This window comes from Schistocerca piceifrons, chromosome 8 (assembly GCF_021461385.2).
Source record: "Schistocerca piceifrons isolate TAMUIC-IGC-003096 chromosome 8, iqSchPice1.1, whole genome shotgun sequence".
Classification (NCBI taxonomy): domain Eukaryota; kingdom Metazoa; phylum Arthropoda; class Insecta; order Orthoptera; family Acrididae; genus Schistocerca; species Schistocerca piceifrons.
In genome coordinates, this window is record NC_060145.1 from 316,514,563 (window position 1) to 316,535,003 (window position 20,441).

At 39.9% G+C, this 20,441-nt stretch overlaps 1 protein-coding gene across 1 annotated transcript in view; it reads left to right on the top strand.

Annotated features, from left to right (window-relative positions):
- Positions 1-20,441, top strand: part of LOC124712313 (anoctamin-4-like) — a 262,318-nt gene that overhangs the window by 164,534 nt on the left and 77,343 nt on the right. The window contains exon 13 of the mRNA XM_047242606.1: positions 11,699-11,868. Within this exon, the coding sequence (XP_047098562.1) occupies positions 11,699-11,868 (170 nt within the window). The remainder of the gene's footprint in view (positions 1-11,698; positions 11,869-20,441) is intronic.

A 20,441-nucleotide genomic window follows, 5' to 3' on the forward strand; every position in this document is an offset into this window, starting at 1 on the left:
ACTGGTTTCCATTACTAGCGCACAGTGATCTGCTATCATAGGTTCAACTGCACTGAGTTTATAATCCCAGATGTTGAGGTTGGTGATTATGGTGTCCAGGCATGCACCAGCCCTTGTTGGGAGCTTATTTGCAATAAACAACCCATAACTGGTAATTAGTCTCATAAAGACCCTCTCTCTGGCATCTCCATCACCTATGTGTCTGTTAAAATCTCCACACAGTGCGATTTTTGACTTTAGGCGTGTTAGGTAACACAAACAGTTCTCCATATGTCCAATAAAATTCTCAAAGTTACCATCTGGTGAATGGTACACAGCAACAACAACTAAATCAGTATTTGTTAATAACAGTGCAGCTAATTCAAGATCAAAATCCACACAAAAACTGATTAAATCAATTTCCTTGATGCTATGATCTCTGTTGGCATACACAGAGACCCCACCGTGGGTTGCAGTTCTTCGAAACCAAGCACTGGCCATGTCTAAGTATTCAACAGATTTATAGAAATCACCTTCTGCTTCAGCTAGCCAGTGTTCACAAATATGTAAAACGTCTGGTTTAATTTCTTCTATAAAAAATGATAGGAGATCCATTTTGGTTCTTATGCGCTGCACATTTACACTTGCAATGATTACAGGCGTATGGTTTTCAGTATTAGCAACATTCTTGTACAGTGATCCTTGATCCTTGTTTTTAACTTCATAATCTATTTTATTGGCATAATGGTTGGTCTCCGGAACAAAAAACGCTCAATTACAACATTTTTGGGCCATACAGCAGTGTCCATTAGCTTGTCTATTAGATGAAAGTCTACACCAATCTTAAAGCTACTATTTACACCCTTAGATTCCAATTTTTCTACGTGAAAGTTGCTATGACCTGGTAGGATTTTCTTCAAAATGTTAATTACGTTTTCTGCTGTCGTTACACTTTTCACCTTTCCTAAATGAAACCATGCTCTCTTTTCCCCATACAGCATTCCTTGGTCATCACCAATGCCTATTATTTTATTTTTCCTGTCACTAACACTTGAATTTCCAACTAATGAGATGGCATTGGTTGGAGGAGTTGATCTGATAGTCACTGTCTGTGGCAGTTTACATGGTATAGCTGTATTTAGCGCTGTGTTATTTGTTTGTTGTTCTGCAGAAGCTGTTGGGGTTTTCTTGTCCTTATGGCGAACACTTCTTTTCCTAGAACTTACTACACGCCACTCTGTATTGGGTGAGAGATTATTTTCTGAGGAATCTGCAGAGTTGTAGAGACTATTTTCGTCTTTATTAACGCCAGATCCTGTTTTGTTGACCGATACATTGTTTACATCAAAACACTCATTTGATTCCATGATATCAGTTTGATTACAATTTACGGTTGGAGTTTTTTCGTCTGGAATGATCTGTTTTCCTTGTCATAGAAAGGGATTTGAACAGTTTCTGTCACTACTTACATTATTACAGCATTTATCAGCGCCATTTTCTCGATCACTGACAGTTGTTTTGGATGTGTGAGTCAGGTTGCACAGCACATTAACCACAATATGGTGTTTATGTTTATCTGCCACCAAATCTGTTTGTTTAGCGTTTGCAGTACCAATGTTTTCCTGCACAAATTCACTTACTTTGCTATAACCACTTTCCAAGGAGTCAGCACCGTTTACAAGTGGTTTTTCACATATGTTTACATTATATTTTGGAGACTGCAATTCTTCAATCTTAGAATCAACACTGATAATTGTATCCAGCTTTTTATTAATTGATAGGTTATCTTCCGATATTTTATTTGTTAACTTGAGTATATTTTGCAAGTATTCTAATAATTTTATGTCACCATTCACTTCAACATCACTTTTGTGTTTCTGCACTTCAGGTTCATGTAAATTTTTGCTACTTGACCTCTTTTTGCAGGACACACAATGAAACTTAATTCGGTCTTTAAAACACGCTACTGTACAAGCTTCACTGTTACTAACGCCTACACACTCATTGTGAAAGGATTTATTACACCATAATCCACAAACTAGCACTATATCTGTCGTTTTAATAACTTTTTTGCATGCTTCACATGATTGAACAACATCACTTGCCGCCATCTTATTACCTCGCATGATGAAGACATCAGACTAACTGCTAGCCATATCGTAGTGAAAGCTAAGCCACTGAAACCCAGTATTAGCCAGTACACATACTGGAAGCTTAGTCGTGATCCAACACAGACCATCTTCAGAAAGACAAGGAATTTAATAAGGAACTCTGGTATGTAAAAAGAGGTGACAAAAAAATTCATGCTACAAGTTGCCAGATCTCCAAGGCTTTAAGGATTGCTGAAGATACACAAGGAAGATGTTCCTCTGAGGCCTATATTTGATGCAGTCAGTTCTCTCACTTGCAGACTGATAAAACACCTAGCAGGGTTATTAGCACCAAAACTGGTGCACTGTGAACATCATATTGTTAACTTGCAGTCATGTGTTGAAACACACAGGGAAATAAAGATAGGCCAAAATGACGTAATGGATAGCCTGGATGTTGTGTCTCCTTTTACAAGGGTGCCAGCAGAAGACACACTGGATCTTTTGGACCAGTGGATCTTTTGTCCCTTCAGTTTCCTTCTGAGATTGTTCAGCTGTTTTGCCGTACTTTAATGACAATGTACGTCTTCTACTGCAACAAATATTATGAGATGACAGATGGCACAGCTTTGAAGAAAAAGCTCCAAACTCACAGAGATTGTGGCCATTTTGCTTCCTACAGTATAACAAATTTGCTTCCTACAGTATGTCAACGACACCTTCTTGATATGGCCTCATGGTGAAAAAGCAATGTGGTTCATCAGCCACACGAATGTGTGTGTCCCAACATTAAATTTACTGAGTTGGGGAGGAATGGCAAGCTTCTGTTCTGGATGTTTTAGTTGAGTGGAAAGCAGGAGCTTGGGCATTCAATTTACAGGAAATTTATGCATACTGGCTCATACTTGAATACCAAGAGTTTTCACCACCTTGTACACAAGAAAGCAGGTGTCACCAATGAAAAATGCCTCATGAAGCTGCGAAAGAGGTCAAGCCAATTGCATTCCTTCCATACTGTGGAGCAATGACTAGCAAGATAGGGTGCACGCTGAAGAGATGTGGACTAAGACCAGTGTTCTGGCACCATATCCAAGATAGGAGATAGGTTACTCCCTGTTAAATACAATATAGGCCTTCAAGTTCCTGGTGTGTATTGTGTCCCGTGTGAATGTGATAGCATTTACATAGGTCAAAGCATTTGTACTGTTGCTAAGCATTGTGTGGAACACTTGCAACATATTAAACAAAGGAAACTTGAGAAATTGCCAGTGTTGAACATTGCCTAGAAAATGGGAATAAAATACAATTTGAAAATATGAGAGCTTTGATTCAAACATCTTCATATTGGGATTCTGTTATGAAAGAAGCTGGAGATATTAGAATGAACAGCAACAATTTTAACAGTGATCAGGGGTACACACTTAGTAGGGATGGACCTGTGTAAGGATGGAGCTGCTATCAGTTGCCCAACTTGGGTTCCATGCATGCGTCACTTGGGCACTCTTTGGAAGATTCCAGACATTGCCATTGCATCTATCTGAGAAGAATGTCATGCCATCCCCATCAATAATTAGTTTTAACTGTTTATAATGATGGTGGAGACAAGTGTTGAAAGCTCAAGTATTTTACTCAGAGTGACACGGTTTGTAAACCAAGAAGATTTTATTGAAGCATGCCACTGTGAAAGACTTCAAGGACACATTACATAGATATTTTATACAAAGAGTTGGTGTAATATGTATGTATTGTTAGATAAATTATTAACATACATTTATTAATCTGAATGACTTCTCAATGATCTCCCCCTATTTCCTGAACTTGCAAGCACTGTAAGCACACCTCTCAGTGTCCCACTTCTCCTCAGTTTCATTCAGATGCTTTGTCTTTCTCTGAAATAACACCCGATAAGGTAAAGTATTGAGTTGCTGATAGGCATACACAAAAAGAAAGAAAACTTGCTATCTTTTGGAGCTACACTTTTACAAGATAGAGTAAAACACACATGCACTCTCTCTCTCTCTCTCTCTCTCTCTCTCTCTCTCTCTCTCTCTCTCTCTCTCTCTCTCTTTATGCCCATGCCATGCTTGATGCTGTCTTGGCTAACAGTTCCAGTGATGTATTTTGGCAGGTGGAGTGGTTGAGTTGGGGTTAGTGTTGGATGGGGTGGGTGGAGGGACAGGGAAATGGGAGGCAGGTAGAGGTATCAGTTATGGGTGGTTAGTGGCTTGGTAGGAGGCATCTGGTTTTCCAGATAGGAATGTGGGAGGGAGGATGGCAAGTATACAGAGTAGACATGTGATGCACAATCGTAGGGGCAGGTGGGGAACGGTGCACGTTTAAGGTTATGTGGGGATGTGAATGTGGATGGGGTGACAGGATGGTGCTAGGAGAAACTGTTGCATAGAGGTTGTAGACTGGGTTACCTGAGATGGAGGCCAGGATGGTTACAGGAGTGGACAATGTTTTGTAAGGATGACTCCCATCTGTGTAGCTCAGAAAAGCTGGTGGTGAAGGGAAGAAGCCAAATGGCCTGGGCTGTGAAGCACCCACTAGAATAGAGCATGTTGTGCTCAGCTGTTGGTATATGACGTGGTTGCTTTCATAGGTGGATTGGCTTCTATCAGAGTAGGATAAGCTTGTGACATGACTGGAGTAAGAAGTGCTGGGTGGGTGGACTAAGCAGGATCTTCCACAGAGATATGATCCCTGTGGCAAGGAGTCAGGGTGAGCGTATGGACAGATGCAAACAATTTCACAGGTTTCCACCATCAGATTGCCCTTTAATCGGTACTTACATATCTTAACAATCAAAAAGAGATAAAAAGATTTTTGTTAAAAATGGGAATTACATTGCAGATCAGTCAGTTACATCAGCACAGGCACTGGGGCACTTTCCACTGATTTAAAAAATGGTCTCAAAAACAAATCAGAAACAAATTTAAGATTGGCAGTGTCCTCAAAACTTGTAGAAAACTGCCCTTCTAATTGTTTTAAGGTCACAATAAATTCTTCAAACCTTGTGTTTTCTAGTGAGCTTAGTCAGGTCTCAGATGTGGGCATGGATGTGGAAAACCAACAGGACTGTGTCAGAATTTGTCTCTTCTACAATGTGATTTTCTTTTTAAATGCATCCCCATCAAATGGGAAACAAGTAGTTTCTCACCTTGCAGTATTTATAGTGTGTTGTGTGCAGAAAAGTCCACTTAAAGTGTGTGGTCTGATATCCATTCCAGATGTTCTAATTTTTGTTCCTGCACTTCTTTTTCCTTCATAAATTCAGCAAGAGCAATTAAAAAATAAATCGTTCAGGCCATGTCCCTTGACTTAGCCAGCATACTTTGCTGTAATATATAAAGTCTCCATACTCTTCATTCATTTCTATTGAAAACAGTTACAACTGACAATGGAATAGTGTGTGTGACTTCAGAAATGTTGCTATTTGTACCACCAATTTCTTCATGTGTTCCATACCAGCTAGTTTAGCACAAAGTGGTTCTTGATGTGCAGAACAGAGAATCTCGCCTGTTAATTGTTGCTGTTTTTTGTTCTTTCATTGTCAATCAAATTTTTAAATTCTTTCTGCATAGTATTGTAATGTCGTTTCATAGCAGATTTTCAGTAACTGTTGATAACGCCACTGTATAATAGGTAATAAGAAATCTTATCCCTCTCTCCTGTCATTCAGATCATTTTTAAGGGCTTGTTATGATACATTGCTAGACTGCCTCTTTTTGTGGAAACATACCATTGGAGCTGTGAATGTCCTTCATACCATGAACAAATATCAGAAAGTAAACTGACAGCACAATTCTGCCAAACTGAAGAGAGTTATGCTCAACAAAAAATTCCACACCTCAATACTAAATGAAAAGTTGCGCCATACTGGGTACTTCCGAGTAACCTGAGACAGGCTGAGCCTCGTCCCACATGTGGCCCACACATCTAATTAGCATGCAGTTTGGCACACTATGGCCAGTCCTGTTTTAGAGTGTGTTAACAGTATCAAAGGTAAAGAAATGTGAAGAAGTTTGCCTCTACAGAAAAACAATTTCTCTGAGTCTGAGATATGGGCACAGATGTGGAAAACTAACTGAAGAAGAAATATCAGAATTTCGATGCTTATTCATTAAAACTTGATGAAACAATCAGTGTAACAAAGTATACACAGCTTGCAATATTTGTGCTGCTTGTTCACTTGGAAGTATAAGTTTTGAATGAACTGTTAGATGTTATGCCTATGGATTATACAATCACAGGTTGTGATATATTTTAGATGGCACATGAACCATTGAAAACATGTTTGCCACAGGACAGGCTCTGTTCTATGGGAACAGATGGAGCACCACAGATGGCTGGAGGTCAGAAAGGTTTTGTTTCTCATATGAAAGAAAAAACTGAAAACCAAATTTGGGAAAAGTGTATTAAGTATACACTGTTTTATCCCCTAGGAGGCACTTTGTGCAGAAAGTATGTGTTATGGCAGTGTGATGAAGGTGATGGTACAATGTGTAAATTTTATAAGGCATCATGGCCAAATCAAAATTTTGTTGCAAGACCTGGAAGCAACATATGGTGATGTACCCTATCATTGTGCAGCATGAAGCCTTAGTAGAAACAAAGTTCTCACCACATTTTTTGCTACTTGGAAGGAAATTGCCCTATTTATGCAACTGAAAGGAGAGACACAGCCAGCACTCAGTGATGACAAATGGATTTCAAACCTGGTCTTTCTAACTGCTATCACAGTACCCATAAATCAATTAAATTTTTTACCCAAAGAAAATGACACATATGATAGAATCAGTGACTTCTTGGAAAAACTAAATCTCTTTGACAGGCAGATTGCTACAGGAAACCTAAATTTTTGAAGACCTTTCATTGCTACAATTATCTTCAGACTCATGCTTTGGAGATTATCAACAAAATAGTGTGAAACTCTGTCAATGTTTTCAGACCAGGTGTAAAGACCTGTGTAGCATACAAAATGAATTAAAACTACTTAGCATGCCCAATTTCTGCTGCACCATATACTGTGCCTTTGAAAATGCAATTAGAACTGATTCATCTGCAAAACTGCTCTTCATCTGCAAAATTGCACTCTGCTCAAGGGCAGATATTACAACACAACCAGTTTGTTAAGATAGTAGTGCATGATGCTCATGCTGAAGCATTTCTGAAGCTGCACAGGAATGCAATACTATCTGTGTTTGGCTCCAGTGGTGACTGCTGTGTAACAGCACAAGAGCATGTGAACACCATAATTTTCGACACCTTACAAATTTATTGGTTATTTTTGTTTGAATGTTGTTGAACGTAACATAGACGCTGCAGTCTGAAAGATAGTGGCACTTAAATCCACCATGTTACTGCTTCTCTAGACTCCATGAAACTTGGCATTAGAATCATGAGCACACCTTCAGTTGTGCACAATTTAAGGAGCTCTTGCACATGCACATCTCACCTGACATTATTACCTTATGGGCGAAATTGATAAACAGTGTGCACGGTTCATGGTGTGTGCAGCTAGCCCTTGCCACTCAACTAGAAGTTTACCTTAGTGCCACCAGGTGGTAGCTCAAGGCAGCAGACTTTTATCCCCATTTGCTCAGCATAAATTCTGCTGGATGATACCACACTCCTCAGATATACTAACTCACTCACTATATACTGCAGTGAAATTAGATTGGACGTGAGTGTATTTTAAAGTTGTACAGTAAACTTGTTTTATGTGTTTCTGTATGAGTTATATAGTATATTAAGTTGTGAGTTTTATCTGTGCTGATGAATCATTTATTCATACTTCTGAAATCTGTTGATCTTAATGGTGAGTCTGATTTATATGTGTAGTAGACCCACATTGTATATATGAAAATTCATGAAAAGCTGTTTCATTGGTTTCTCTGATTTTCACTTAAATGTGGGATTGATGGTAGTGTGCTTTAAGCCCTTATGGATCTGAGTGTCTCATTTGTATTCTTGCCAAGTGACCATGTTTGTAGTCATTACTACTTGAGTTTAATCATTTCCACATTTGTGTTTGGAGTTGGTTGTTTACCGTGCAGGAATCGGCTTTTGTGTGCAATGTAAACATGGGCTATGTTGAATCTATTTTAAATGCTAACAGGAAAGTAAAGCTGTGAGGATGGGTCATGAGACATGCTTGGCTAAATCAGTTGGCAGACCACTTGCCCACAAAAGACAAAGGTCCTGAGCTCGAGTCCTGATCCAGCACCCATCTGTATTCTTCCAGGAAGGTTTATATTAGTGCTCACTCCACTGCAGAGTGAAAATCTCTTTCTGGGAACAGAAAAGTAAATTACCAGGAAAAGTTAGCTGCGAAGGAACTAGGGCCTCCGAGAACAGATCCTTTGTCTGTGAGCATGACAAAATCAAATAAGCATGACTACAAGTGAACATTTAACAAGGAAGTGTACAGTTAGCACAAGCTGTTATGTCACTGAAGTGTAAGAATATCTGATTTTCAACCCAAAAGTAAATTTGTGAACTAATATATCTGTTGGGATCTTGTACGTTTGTCCAAAAAAATGGGAAAGCATGAAAACTCCCACTTATACAAAAATCCAAAATGGAGAATTGTGAAAACTTACACATTATTTCATCCTAAAATGTACTTAATTATGTACAAAACCATAAAATCCCACAAAACAATTATTACTTTTGTCAGATAAGTTATGCATCATCATCATCATCATCATCATCTTCTGCTTATTATTATTATTATTACTGTTGTTATTATTATTGGCAGTGGCTTTAGCTGTATAAACTTGTTGATAAGCATAACCCTTATACAGCAGATGCTATTAAGTTCACACTCTCAGATTTATCTGCTACACTTACAAGCCACCACTGTTTGGCTCAACATATTGTTGTCAGCAACTGTTTTCTGTTATGTAGAAGATAAAAACATTGAAAAGTCCCAGCTCCACAACCCAACATTGAATAATATTCTGCATCTTATGACAGCAATGTGTCTCACTCATTATTTTTAGTCTCTCGTAATCAAAATGAAATGTCTTGTGTCACAAACATAATAAAATATAAGTATTTTCACTTGGATTAAATTTTTCTGTTAAACACATCCTGTTGCAATGCATTTGCTTTGGTCATGGTCTCCTCACTACCTCATACTATTATGTGTTGTGTTGACAATTCACACATGACCTGTTAGTCCACTCCTGTCTGCTTACAGCAGGCTCCCTGACTGCGCCCATATGTGCAGTTTGCACACCACTGCCTGGCTGTGTCTGTGAGCAGCCAGCTGCCCACCTGAGGGCATGCCCACTGGAATAGTGTAATCTGTGGTGTTCTTCCAGAATGTATCAGGCAGTTCCTCCACAATTACTGTGATTCTGAAATGAGATGGAGAATGGTGATTAATATTTCTGTGTATTCAGAGGAACCTGTAATTTTCCCCTCAGCCTTTTAACTATCCCAGAGAGAACCTATGACACTTCACTGACCCATTTCGCTGAAACGCAGTTCATACACTTTAGACAAGTAGTTATGCAATACTTGTGAATAGCTCCCTTGCTGTAATATATATACCAGGCCCATTGTACCACAGAGAAAGCCAACTGTGACACAATGCCGTTGTACACCAGATTACACTAATATCTCATGATGTCTATATCTTACTTGCTTCTTTTAATTTTACCTCTATTCCTCTCATTCTTCTATTAAACTTTCATCTGATTCCCATTAGTCTAGCTATAACTTTCTTCCACTCTGCACTTTACTCATTTCTCCATTTCTTTATGTTGTGTTTTACAAACATTTGCAATTTTTTTAAAAAAATGTTCACTCCTAGTGTTCCTGTCTACTGTTCCCTTTACCTTTCTTTTCTCTTGTTTTTCTTCATTTCTGTTCATCTATGTCTTCTCGCATTCCTTTCTTCACTTATCTCTGACTTGTGGACAGCCTTCCATACCACTTAACATGTCTCGGATTTTTCAGATTTTATTTTATTTGTCTATAGCTGATTTCACTCTTTGTTATGTTGCTATGATGGTTTGCGATGAGTTGAGAGAGATGAACCTGTGTAAACTTTTAAAACATCTAAATTACTTGTTATGTTTTGCTGTCTTTATATCTTTGTTGATTGTCCTTTTTGTCAACATACTTCGTTGCTACACTGGCTGAAAAATGAAGTTTGTAATTCTGACACTGAATACTGTAAATAATGTAGCCAACAGCTGCACAGTTGTGTTTCACAGTACTTTAATTTCACTGTTTACACCCCCCCCCCTCCCCCAATAATACACAGTTATATGGCCAGTGCACTATTTTTAACTTGCGATAAGCCTCATTAACAGTTTTCAGACAAACCTCCATATACTGGTACAATAGTTTACTATTGAACATCTACAAGCAATAAAAACCTTACCACAAAGCTCACAGTTCTTGAAGAATAGAAAGGTACGTATGGAGCAGAACTGTCATTGTTTTAACACATGGCCTAATTGTGTAACACTTATTTCACAGTTAAGTAGAAGTATTGTTGTTGTTCTAACCAACACAGGTTTCTCGTCTGAAACTCGGCCATGGACTGACTGTCTCATGACCAAAAATTGGGTCCTTATACATTCTCACAATAATAAGTACTTAAACTACACATTGTTTGAAATTAAATTTACAGAAATTACAATTAAAACTTAACTCATTAAATTAACTGAATACATTGGAAAATTCGTTCCTTTCAACAGTTTCTTCTACTGCAAGGTTTAGGCCAAATTATTTGTTTATATCATGAAATTAACAAATATCATTATGCAAAAAATACTTTGGACAAAACTGTTAATTACTTTGTAATTAATTAAGGGCTGACTTTGCTAACATGTTTTTGAATGGAGCCAAATAGATCCTTTGAGAATACAATTAGTTATTCCTCCAAATTATAATAATTAGTACAGAATTTATATTAGTTTATATGCCAACATTAGAATTTAAGTTACAAAACAATTACTGATTTTGCCCTATAATGAAAGATACTAACTAGGAAGAGTCAAAATAAATTAGAAAATCAATTAAATACATAAAACGAAGCACAAAATTAGATATGGTGTTATATTCTTTAAAACTTAGTGCCAATCTTTCTCTTTTCTGAAAATGCAGATTATACTCACATATGTTAATGGTAATCAGTTAAAATAAAGAAAATGAATTTAAGGAGACAGATGACAAAACAAGAGGGTAAGTCAAAATTTTCCATCTTGCTTCATCACGAACTGTCATCTGTGTTCTTTCTAGTATTCCTCTAAACAAAGTAAATTCTTGATTCCAGTGTCCATTGCTTCCCATCATTCACTTTTATTTGATTCTATCTCTTGCTTCATGTCTCTTGGCTACCAATTTTGGTATTATTTTTGTATTTTCATTTAAAACACATACATTTCTTTACCATTGTTCTGTATTCACTCTTTTCTCACAGAAGTTGTCTCCATGTCATGATCCTTGTACAACTACAAACCTGCATTTATTTATTTCACTATGTCTAAAATATACTCTCTCTGTCAAACCTGTCTTAATTTGATTTGTAATTTTTTTTTCTTGAATGAATGAATAGTATTTGAGACACTATTTATTACAATGAATGTTTGTAAATCTTACAGGGACGATTTTACACTTACCCAGGAGATGAGGAAATATGGGAGTCACCAATAAAAAGTTTGAGTGCTGATATCTGTGGACCAGCAGGCTGCATGTCAGATTTGCTTATCCAGCTAGCAATTATAATGGTTGGCAAACAAGTGTACGGAAACGTCATAGAAGTTCTAACGCCGTAAGTAATTACTGCTTAAAATTCATACTGTCTAAAAAGTGAAGTAAAAATTGAAAGTTATGAAGATAAACTGAAGAAAATGACACAAGAGAGATGAAATTGGTGAAAATTATGTAATGTAAACTGAAGTCTATCTCTGGTTGGTAATTATAACAGTAGTGTGAATCATTGAAATGCAAAAGATCAAAATACAATATGACTACTCAACATGATTGAAAGGGGAGGGAAGCTAAGGGATATGAAGCACATAGATGAGACAGACAAGATGTGTGAATCTGGGATTGCAGAATAGTAGTAATTTATGGAGGAACCAAAGACAATTCATGGATGTGTGTGTTTGTGTGATATGGTATTGCAGACTAGGTTGGTGAAGGTTATGAACTAATGGAATTCAATCAGATGCAGGCCCCCATGGCAGTTAAGGTTGCATCTCTAAATAAGACATTTGGGAGTGATGAAATTGGAAGAGGAAAGGAGAGGGAAATGCTGCGGGCTGTATTGTTTATGTGCCTATCAGCAGTATTAAATATTTCACTTCCCCCAAAGTTAAGTTCTGACCAGCAATTTTGTCTTATTTTTAAAAATAAAAAAATATAAAATAATAGTAGTATAGAATAAAATTAGTGATAAAAACTTGAGCTGTTAAAGTTTGTTCTGTGACTGGTGAAAAGATTAAATTTGTGGTAAAAAATAAAAGCCACATAGCTTAAGAACTATGTGCATCGAGTGTGAACACAGCATTGAGGGACAGGAGGTTGAGATGGGTATGTGCAGAGCATGTAAACAGTTGTATGGTCACTATCAGGTAAATCACACTCTGGAGAAGTATATGCAGAGTAAATGGATGAACGGAAAAGACCCACTGTTGTTTAATAGCAAAATTTGAGAAAAGCTGAGGAAGCAGAGACTGTTGTAACCTTAGACAGAAAAGGGTATAAAAGTACCCACAGGGAAAAGTTAGTACAAATTCATCCATATAAAATAAATTTAAAAAATCGACGCATGCAACATACAATTTCCACCATCATATGTTAGCAAAATATCTTTCTGAGAACGTGAGAAAACTTTGGTCCTATGTAAAATCACCAAGTGGGCTGAAGGTCTCTATACAATCACTTGTCAACTAGTCTGGTGCAGCAATATAAGGTAGCGAAAGAGAAGCTGCATTTTTTTCTGCATTTAAAAAGCCATTCATGCTGGAGCAATATACAGACATACCATTGTTTCACTATCACACGGACTGCTGTATGGAGAACATAGAAATAGGCATCCCTACCATGGAGAAGCAACTGAAAGTGTTGAAAAACAGTAAGTCACCGCTCTGGATGGAATCCCCATTCAGTTTTACATAGCATACTCTACAGCATTGGCCCCTTTCATACCAGGCTGGTTTAAGGCCCAAGCAATACAAGTCACCACTTGTGGTGCGAAGCTGAGAGGGGCACCAGATACACCACACTTAAATTTCTACATAATTGGTTGACAGCTAGTAGTGGCTGCATGGAATCACAAGCTGAGATTTGTATAGAGTGTGTATCAAAGTTAGTAGCAAAAACTGATAGGTATGAAATTGTATGCCAGAAAAGAGGCAGAGGGGAAAGTAAATGTTTGTGACAAGTATTCACCTAGACAGTCTCAATACGTTGAGTTCATAATCCAGTTCATGACAGTCATTCACTGTGTAAAAGGTGCCAAAAATTTAGTGGCTAACTACATGTCATCCAACTACATTTCTTGTATTCTGGGGTTAACAGAGTTTATAAACTACAAAGAACTCACTGCAGAGCAGGGCATGGACCTGCAGTTATGACAGCTGTTAAATGAATTGCCTACAGGATTAAACCTTGAACAAATTTCTGTGCCCAACTCTAAGCTGAAATTGAGGTGTGAAGTTTCCTGGGCAAGGCCCGATCATATGTTTTGAAGAAGTTCAGAAAGACAGCCTTCAACAGTGTCCATAACTTACCTCACATGGGGGACAAAATTACAATCAGATTACTTACATACTACTTTGTGAGACCTTGTACAAGGCAAGAAACATATGTGTGGGCATGTTCATGCATTCCATGTCAACAAAGTAAACTGGACCATCATGTACACACCAACATGGCCAGCTTTCAGGGGGCACCAGCTGCATTCACACACATTCACATTGACTCGACCGGTCCTGTTTCACCATCAGAGGAGATGGGTACTTACTCACAGCAGTAGATAGATGTACACAATGAGTAAAATCAATCTTGATTACTGATGTATCATGTGAAACTAATGTGAAAACTATTATGTGTAATTCATTGCACATTTTTTGTGCCCTCTCCCCATTACAACCAATCAAAGCCAACAGTTTGAGTCCAATTTGTTCCAGGAACTGGCCAAACTGTGCAATTTTCAACAGCACCACACATCTAGCTATCATCCTGTTAGTAATGGTATGATAGAACATTCACACAGGATCTTAAAGACGCTAACATGTCACAAAGGAAAGTGGACAGACTCCCCTTAGTTCTGTTAACCCTTTGAATGGCATATGTAGTAACCAAGTAATACACGAAACTGATCCAAGTAACACAAATATGGTTTCATTGATAAACTTCTGAACGATAATGGAAATAAACCTCTTGTGACCCCACATCTAATACAACATCAGAAACATACAGAAGATGCAACATAGGCAATACACAGAACAACTAATGTGAGTGTTGTAAACTAAAAGAACATAGTGAGTGTGAGTCAGCACTGCTCTGCTTGTATGTAGGCATGAGTGGCCAGTAGACAGCATGACAGAGTCCATGCCATGTGCACGCTTCTTACAGGCAGCCTCCATTGGCTGGCCCTTGCTGATACAGTGGGCAATTGATTTAAGTACACATGCATGGTGATACTACACTTCGTGCAGTCACACTCACATGCACTAGTAACAGGATACCTTTCCCTCACACGAAGAGGATGTCCAGGCAACGAGAGACACATCCATTGGATCCAGAGTGGTGGCAGCCAGTGCCAAAGGCAGTGTGGATGATATGCCAAGTGTGCACTGAAGCATAAAGATGAAATGCGTGGAGACATGGGCAAGCATGAGGGCAGTGGGCCAACACAGTGCCTGATGACAGCATGGTGAGGAGGGTGCCATTGCCATATCTGCATCACCATCAGCAGGAAAGTCCCAGTGCAGAGGAGACGGGGCTGGACACGTTGGTAAAGATGGCTGAGGTGATGATGGTGAGGAGCTCACTGGAGGTGGCCCTACTTGAACAGCAGGCTGCAGCAACGGATCCAAAGCCAGAGATGGACTTGTACCCAGTTCTGGGAAGCTGGAACCCCAGGGTGCTGCACCTGGAGGAGGCAGCCAATGGATGTGGGCACCTGCACAGCAGGCGAAGACAGGCTTTAGGCAGAGGGCAGCAGGGTGGGCTATGGTGACAAGGGCCACATTCACAAACCGGTAGCTTCCGGTGGATAGTGAGGGTGCAGCTGATCGAAGTGGCATGCCACCAGGCCATCGGCAGTATTGACATCACAAAGATGGCATCACCAGTGGCGGATAACAGTGTGTGATATTCGTTTGGGCTGGTGACCAAACCCTTGCACCCAACTGGCAATCCAGGCATGAAGTGGTGTATGAATCTGACCGTGGCAGGTGTGGCACAGGCCACAGAAGGTGGAGGAGCATGCACGGCTGTTGGCTGTGCAGCAACTCAGCTGGGATTCCCCACTCCCCATAGGCATGAACTGATGGTGCTAAGGAAACAGAGAAGGGTGTCATCCGGCGAACTATCCACAACAAACCTTCCCTCATTTGGAACTTGAACATACACACTAGTTGTTCCATCTCACCATTTGATTGAGGGTGGAATGGTGGAGCCATAACATGACGAATGCCGTGACAGGAACAAAAAAATTGAAAGGTTTGAGAAAAGTACTGGGGCTCATCATAAGAAACTAAGGTACAAGACAACCACTCAGTAGAAAAAACCCTCAAAAGCATATGAATTGTGATCTCACCACCATTGACGCATACCCAAGAATGTAAGGAAAGTGGGAAAATGCATCCACAACCAAGAGTCAATAGGAATTTAAGAAGAGACCCACAAAGTTTACAGGAATGCATTCATGTGGCTGACGTGTAGTGGGGCACGGGACAGAGACACCTGGGAGCTGCTTATTGTTGGGCACACTGCTCAAAAGCTGCAACAAAATGGACAACTTTGCCATCAATCCCTGGCTGAAAAACATGTCTTTTAGCCAATAGTTTACTGCATGTATCTCCCCAATGGCTCTGGTAAAGAAGGCATAGAACATCATGCCATATCACAGCAGGAATGATTATTTTGGGAAAGAGGTCTTTCAGGGACAACAGCAAAACACCATCAAAAACAGAGGTGACACTGTAAAAAACAGAGGCGACACTGTAAGAAACAATAGTTGCACATGGGATCCAACCAACCCAGTGATTTATTTGGCCAGACATTAAACAAACCGAATCACCTGGTGGATAATCAGTGTGAAGTCAACAGAAGCTACTATGTGCGAGCTTTTAATTGGAAAACCCTCAACTACAGGCTGCATTTTGGAATCAAGATGGAAGCAAAGCAATTTTTCATGATCAAAGTCAAGATCAGGACCCACAGGAAGACGGGCATGGCGCCTGCATTGGCATGTTTAGACATAGGTTAAAAATGGATTTCTTAATTCCAACAAGACAAGAACAGCACCCTTGCATTATAGGTATTGTGCTACCTTGTCAGGCTAAGAAGTGTAAGGGTTAAACAACTGAACCATGGGTTTATGGTCAGTGATAAGGTGAGATTTGGAGAAAAAATAAATCTGGAGAGCATCGATTATGGCAAGAGCCTCTTTTTCCACCTGAGAGTAATGCTGGGCTGGTATGAGAGATTTAGAGGCAAAAACAAGAGGTTGTTCAGAGCCATCAGCTAGGACCACACCAAGACCATATTGTGAGGCATCAGTCACCAAAACTAGGTTCTGGTATGGAGAGAATGTAGCTAAACACGGGGCTGAGAGTAGTTTGTATTCAACATTGGAAAAGCATGTTTGCAATCTGGACTCCAGCAAAAAGGTACATTTTTGTGTACCAAGGCGTGCAATGGATGGGGCAATGTAGCTGCCACTGAAAGAAATTTATGGTAGTAGGCTATCTTTCCTAAGAAGTCCTGAAGCTCCTTCGAGGGGTGAGGCATAGATGTAACAGGGGAGGTGTGGTCTGGCAGATGCCAAACCCCATCCCGCAAGACCTTGAACCTCAGATAGACAACAGAAAGTTGAAAAAACTGAGATTTCACAAGATTACACCATAAACCTGCAGACTGTAAGATAGAAAACAAACTGCACAAATTTTTCAAGTGATCAACCATACAGGAGCACGTGACAACAATATCATCAAGATAATTAATGCAATAGCAGGTGTGCTAACCACACCAAAAAGAAGGCACAAATATTGATAGAGACCACAAGGAGTATTCAAAATCAGAACTCTCTGAGATTCTTTGTCCATAGATCGCTTCAGACAGATCAATTTTAGAAAAGTGCTGGTGACCCAATATATTTGACAACAGTTTCTCCTGGCATGGGAGAGAATACTTATCCATGATCGATTGCGCATTGACAGTAGCACTGAAATCACCTCAGAGGCAAAGTTTCCTCAATGGCTTCTGAACTAAAACAGTAGAGATGACCATTCCCTATGCATAATAGGTTGCACCACTCCTAGAGGTTGAAGTCTGTATAAATCTGCTTTCACTTGACCTATCAGGGTGAAAGGAATAGGCCATGCATGATAAAAACAAGGCAGAGCCTTGGATTTCAAAGAAATGTGAGCAGAAAACTTCATAGCACACCTTATACCTCCCTGAAACAAGTCCAAAAACTCCTCAAACAGTGTCTCCAACTGGGAATATGGTATGTGATTGGACACAAGGTGAAAGGCATTAGCGACAGAAAATCCAAGTGCCTTAAATGCGTCCATCCAGAGCAAGTTCTCAACACTGTCATCAGCAACCACCAAAAATGTAATGCAATGACCTCTGACTTTTAAAAGGCAGATACCGTAAATTGTCCCAACAGCACAATGTTCTGTTTATTCTAAGTGACCAGATTCTGCATGACTTGCATCAATGGCAGTGAGTGTAAGCTCACATGAGTTTGAGAATTCAATAGCATCGCTCCAGCACCTGTGTTGACCTGTTGAGGTGGAAAACTTGGCGAAAAACACGTAACTTGATAAACAACTTTGGAGAAGCCACAAGCATTGGAGCTGCACAGTGTATGTCCATGTCCATATCCTGAGCAACCTTCAGCAAACAACACATGGAGGTGATATGGTCTTTCTCCTGGCAAGCATTACAAGTAACCCAGTGCTTAGGGCATGCCGAACTTTCATGCTGTACAAAACAGAAAAGACAAAATGGAAACAGAGAATGCTGACCCTAGTGCTGTGGCAATTGTGGCAGCTTTGACCAGTCTTGGTCTGCTTGACGCTGGACCAGCATGTTTCCCACCACCACTGCTGCTTCCTTGTGCAAGCCACCTGACTGGGCACATCTTGTGATACTACTGCCACCTCACCCCCACACTTCAACTTGGTCACCCACTGCCCGAGAAACTTCAAAAGATTGTGCTATTCGCAAGATTTCTGGCAACGATGGGTTTTCACAGAGTAAAGTCTTGTGGCACACCCCCTTGTCTGTAGCTAAACAGATAATTGTGTCATGCACCATAGTGGCTGCATGAGAGTCATTGTGGGCATCAGTAATTGATTGACACTTACGGCTAACACCATGAAGTTTGGCTGCCCAGGACCTGTATGATTGGTTTGGTTTCTTGCAGCATTGGTAGAATTCAACTTGCACCCTTATGACAATAAACCATACATGTGATCAAAAGCTGTAAGTTATTGTAAAGGAGTGAGCTGACACAGTAATTGATACACCTTAGATGGAATCCATGACAGGAACAAGACTTTGCATGAATTTTGAGTCTACAACATCAAAAGCCAAAAAGTGCTGACTGGTTGAATCATCATACAGAGGAGAAGTGGGTGGATAGACCAGTGGAACAGTTCCCTGCTTGTTAATAGAAGCAGAAAAGTGGTCACTGCCAAAGTAAGCTGTTCAGTCATGGCTGATAACACGGCATCCATAATGACTGAACCTGAGTAAACCGCACTTAAAGCCTCCACATTCGGGAACAGTTCCAAACTCATTGTCAGTCATGTAGTAATCAAGTAATACACAAAACTGATCCAGGTAACACAAATATGGCTTTATTCAGAAATGTCTGAACAATAATGGAAATAAGCCTCTCATGACTCCACATGTAACAAGACAATAGAATAATTGAGAAGGTGCAATGTAAGTGATCAACTGTTGTGAGTGGTACAATCTAAAAGACCATAGTGAGCATGAGTCAGTGCTGCTCCACATGTATATAGGTGCAAGTCACTGGTAGATGACATGGTGAAGACCATGCCGTGTGCATGCTTACTACAAATGGCTGCTAGTGGGCAACCAGTGCTGATACACTTGGCAGTTGATTTAAGAACACATGCATGGCAACACTACACTCAGCGCACACTAGTAGCAGGATACAGTAGCATATAAATGAGACACTGGTGCATCTTCAACAGAGATTGTTTATGGTGAGCCTCTATGAGTTCCAGCTAAGTACTTAGTGCCAGCAGCACTGTCAGACACAGAGGAACTTTCGCATATGGTTCAGCCATTAAATCACCGCTACACCAGTATGCATTGTGTATGCCATACCTGCCATGGCAGTCATCAAGTCTTTGTACACAGAGACTCATACAGCTGCTCTCGTTTGATGCTGCAAATGGACTCTACCACATCACCACCACAGCTACCATACACTGGCCATTTCCTGGTGTTGAGTAGAGGCAAGCATCCCACAGGCATATTGTACATTGACACACCACTTAAAGTATTTATTGAACTTGTCAAGACAGCATGCACTTTACATCCACAAGTGTCAGATGCCTCGCCAAACAGACCAGAGTAACCAAATTGTACTTCTCAGATGCCAGACTACACTGTTCTACACTTCAGGGCCACACCAGTGCAGTAACCAGGGCCACGCCAGTGCAGCAACCAACAGCTGACACTTTTGCTGCCTCCAGGACGCTCAACCAGCACAAGAGCTGTTCATTGTATTAAGTTGAAGCACCAAAATGTAGTTGATGCTGTGCACTATAGCATGGGTTGGGGGTGGGTGAGGAAGGGGGGGGGGGGGGGCGATGTGAGGGGGGGGGGGGGGGAGGATTGCTGTGTGACAGTGATACATTTTCGTGGAGTTGTGCATCATAAGAGAAGCAGGTGGTACAGTAGATCTCTCTGGCATGTTTTGTGTCGTTATTTTTGCCATATTATAGAATTTCCTGTTTTGGAGTTTAAGTTTACTTCCGTATCTTCTACTTTCAGAAAGAAAAGTAACTTCTGTACATCCTAGAACTATGCACAGTTATTTATGTGGACAAATTACGAGCTCACAACTGTTTATTCTACTGGTAGACACTATTTGTTTCCAAACACACACTCTTTATA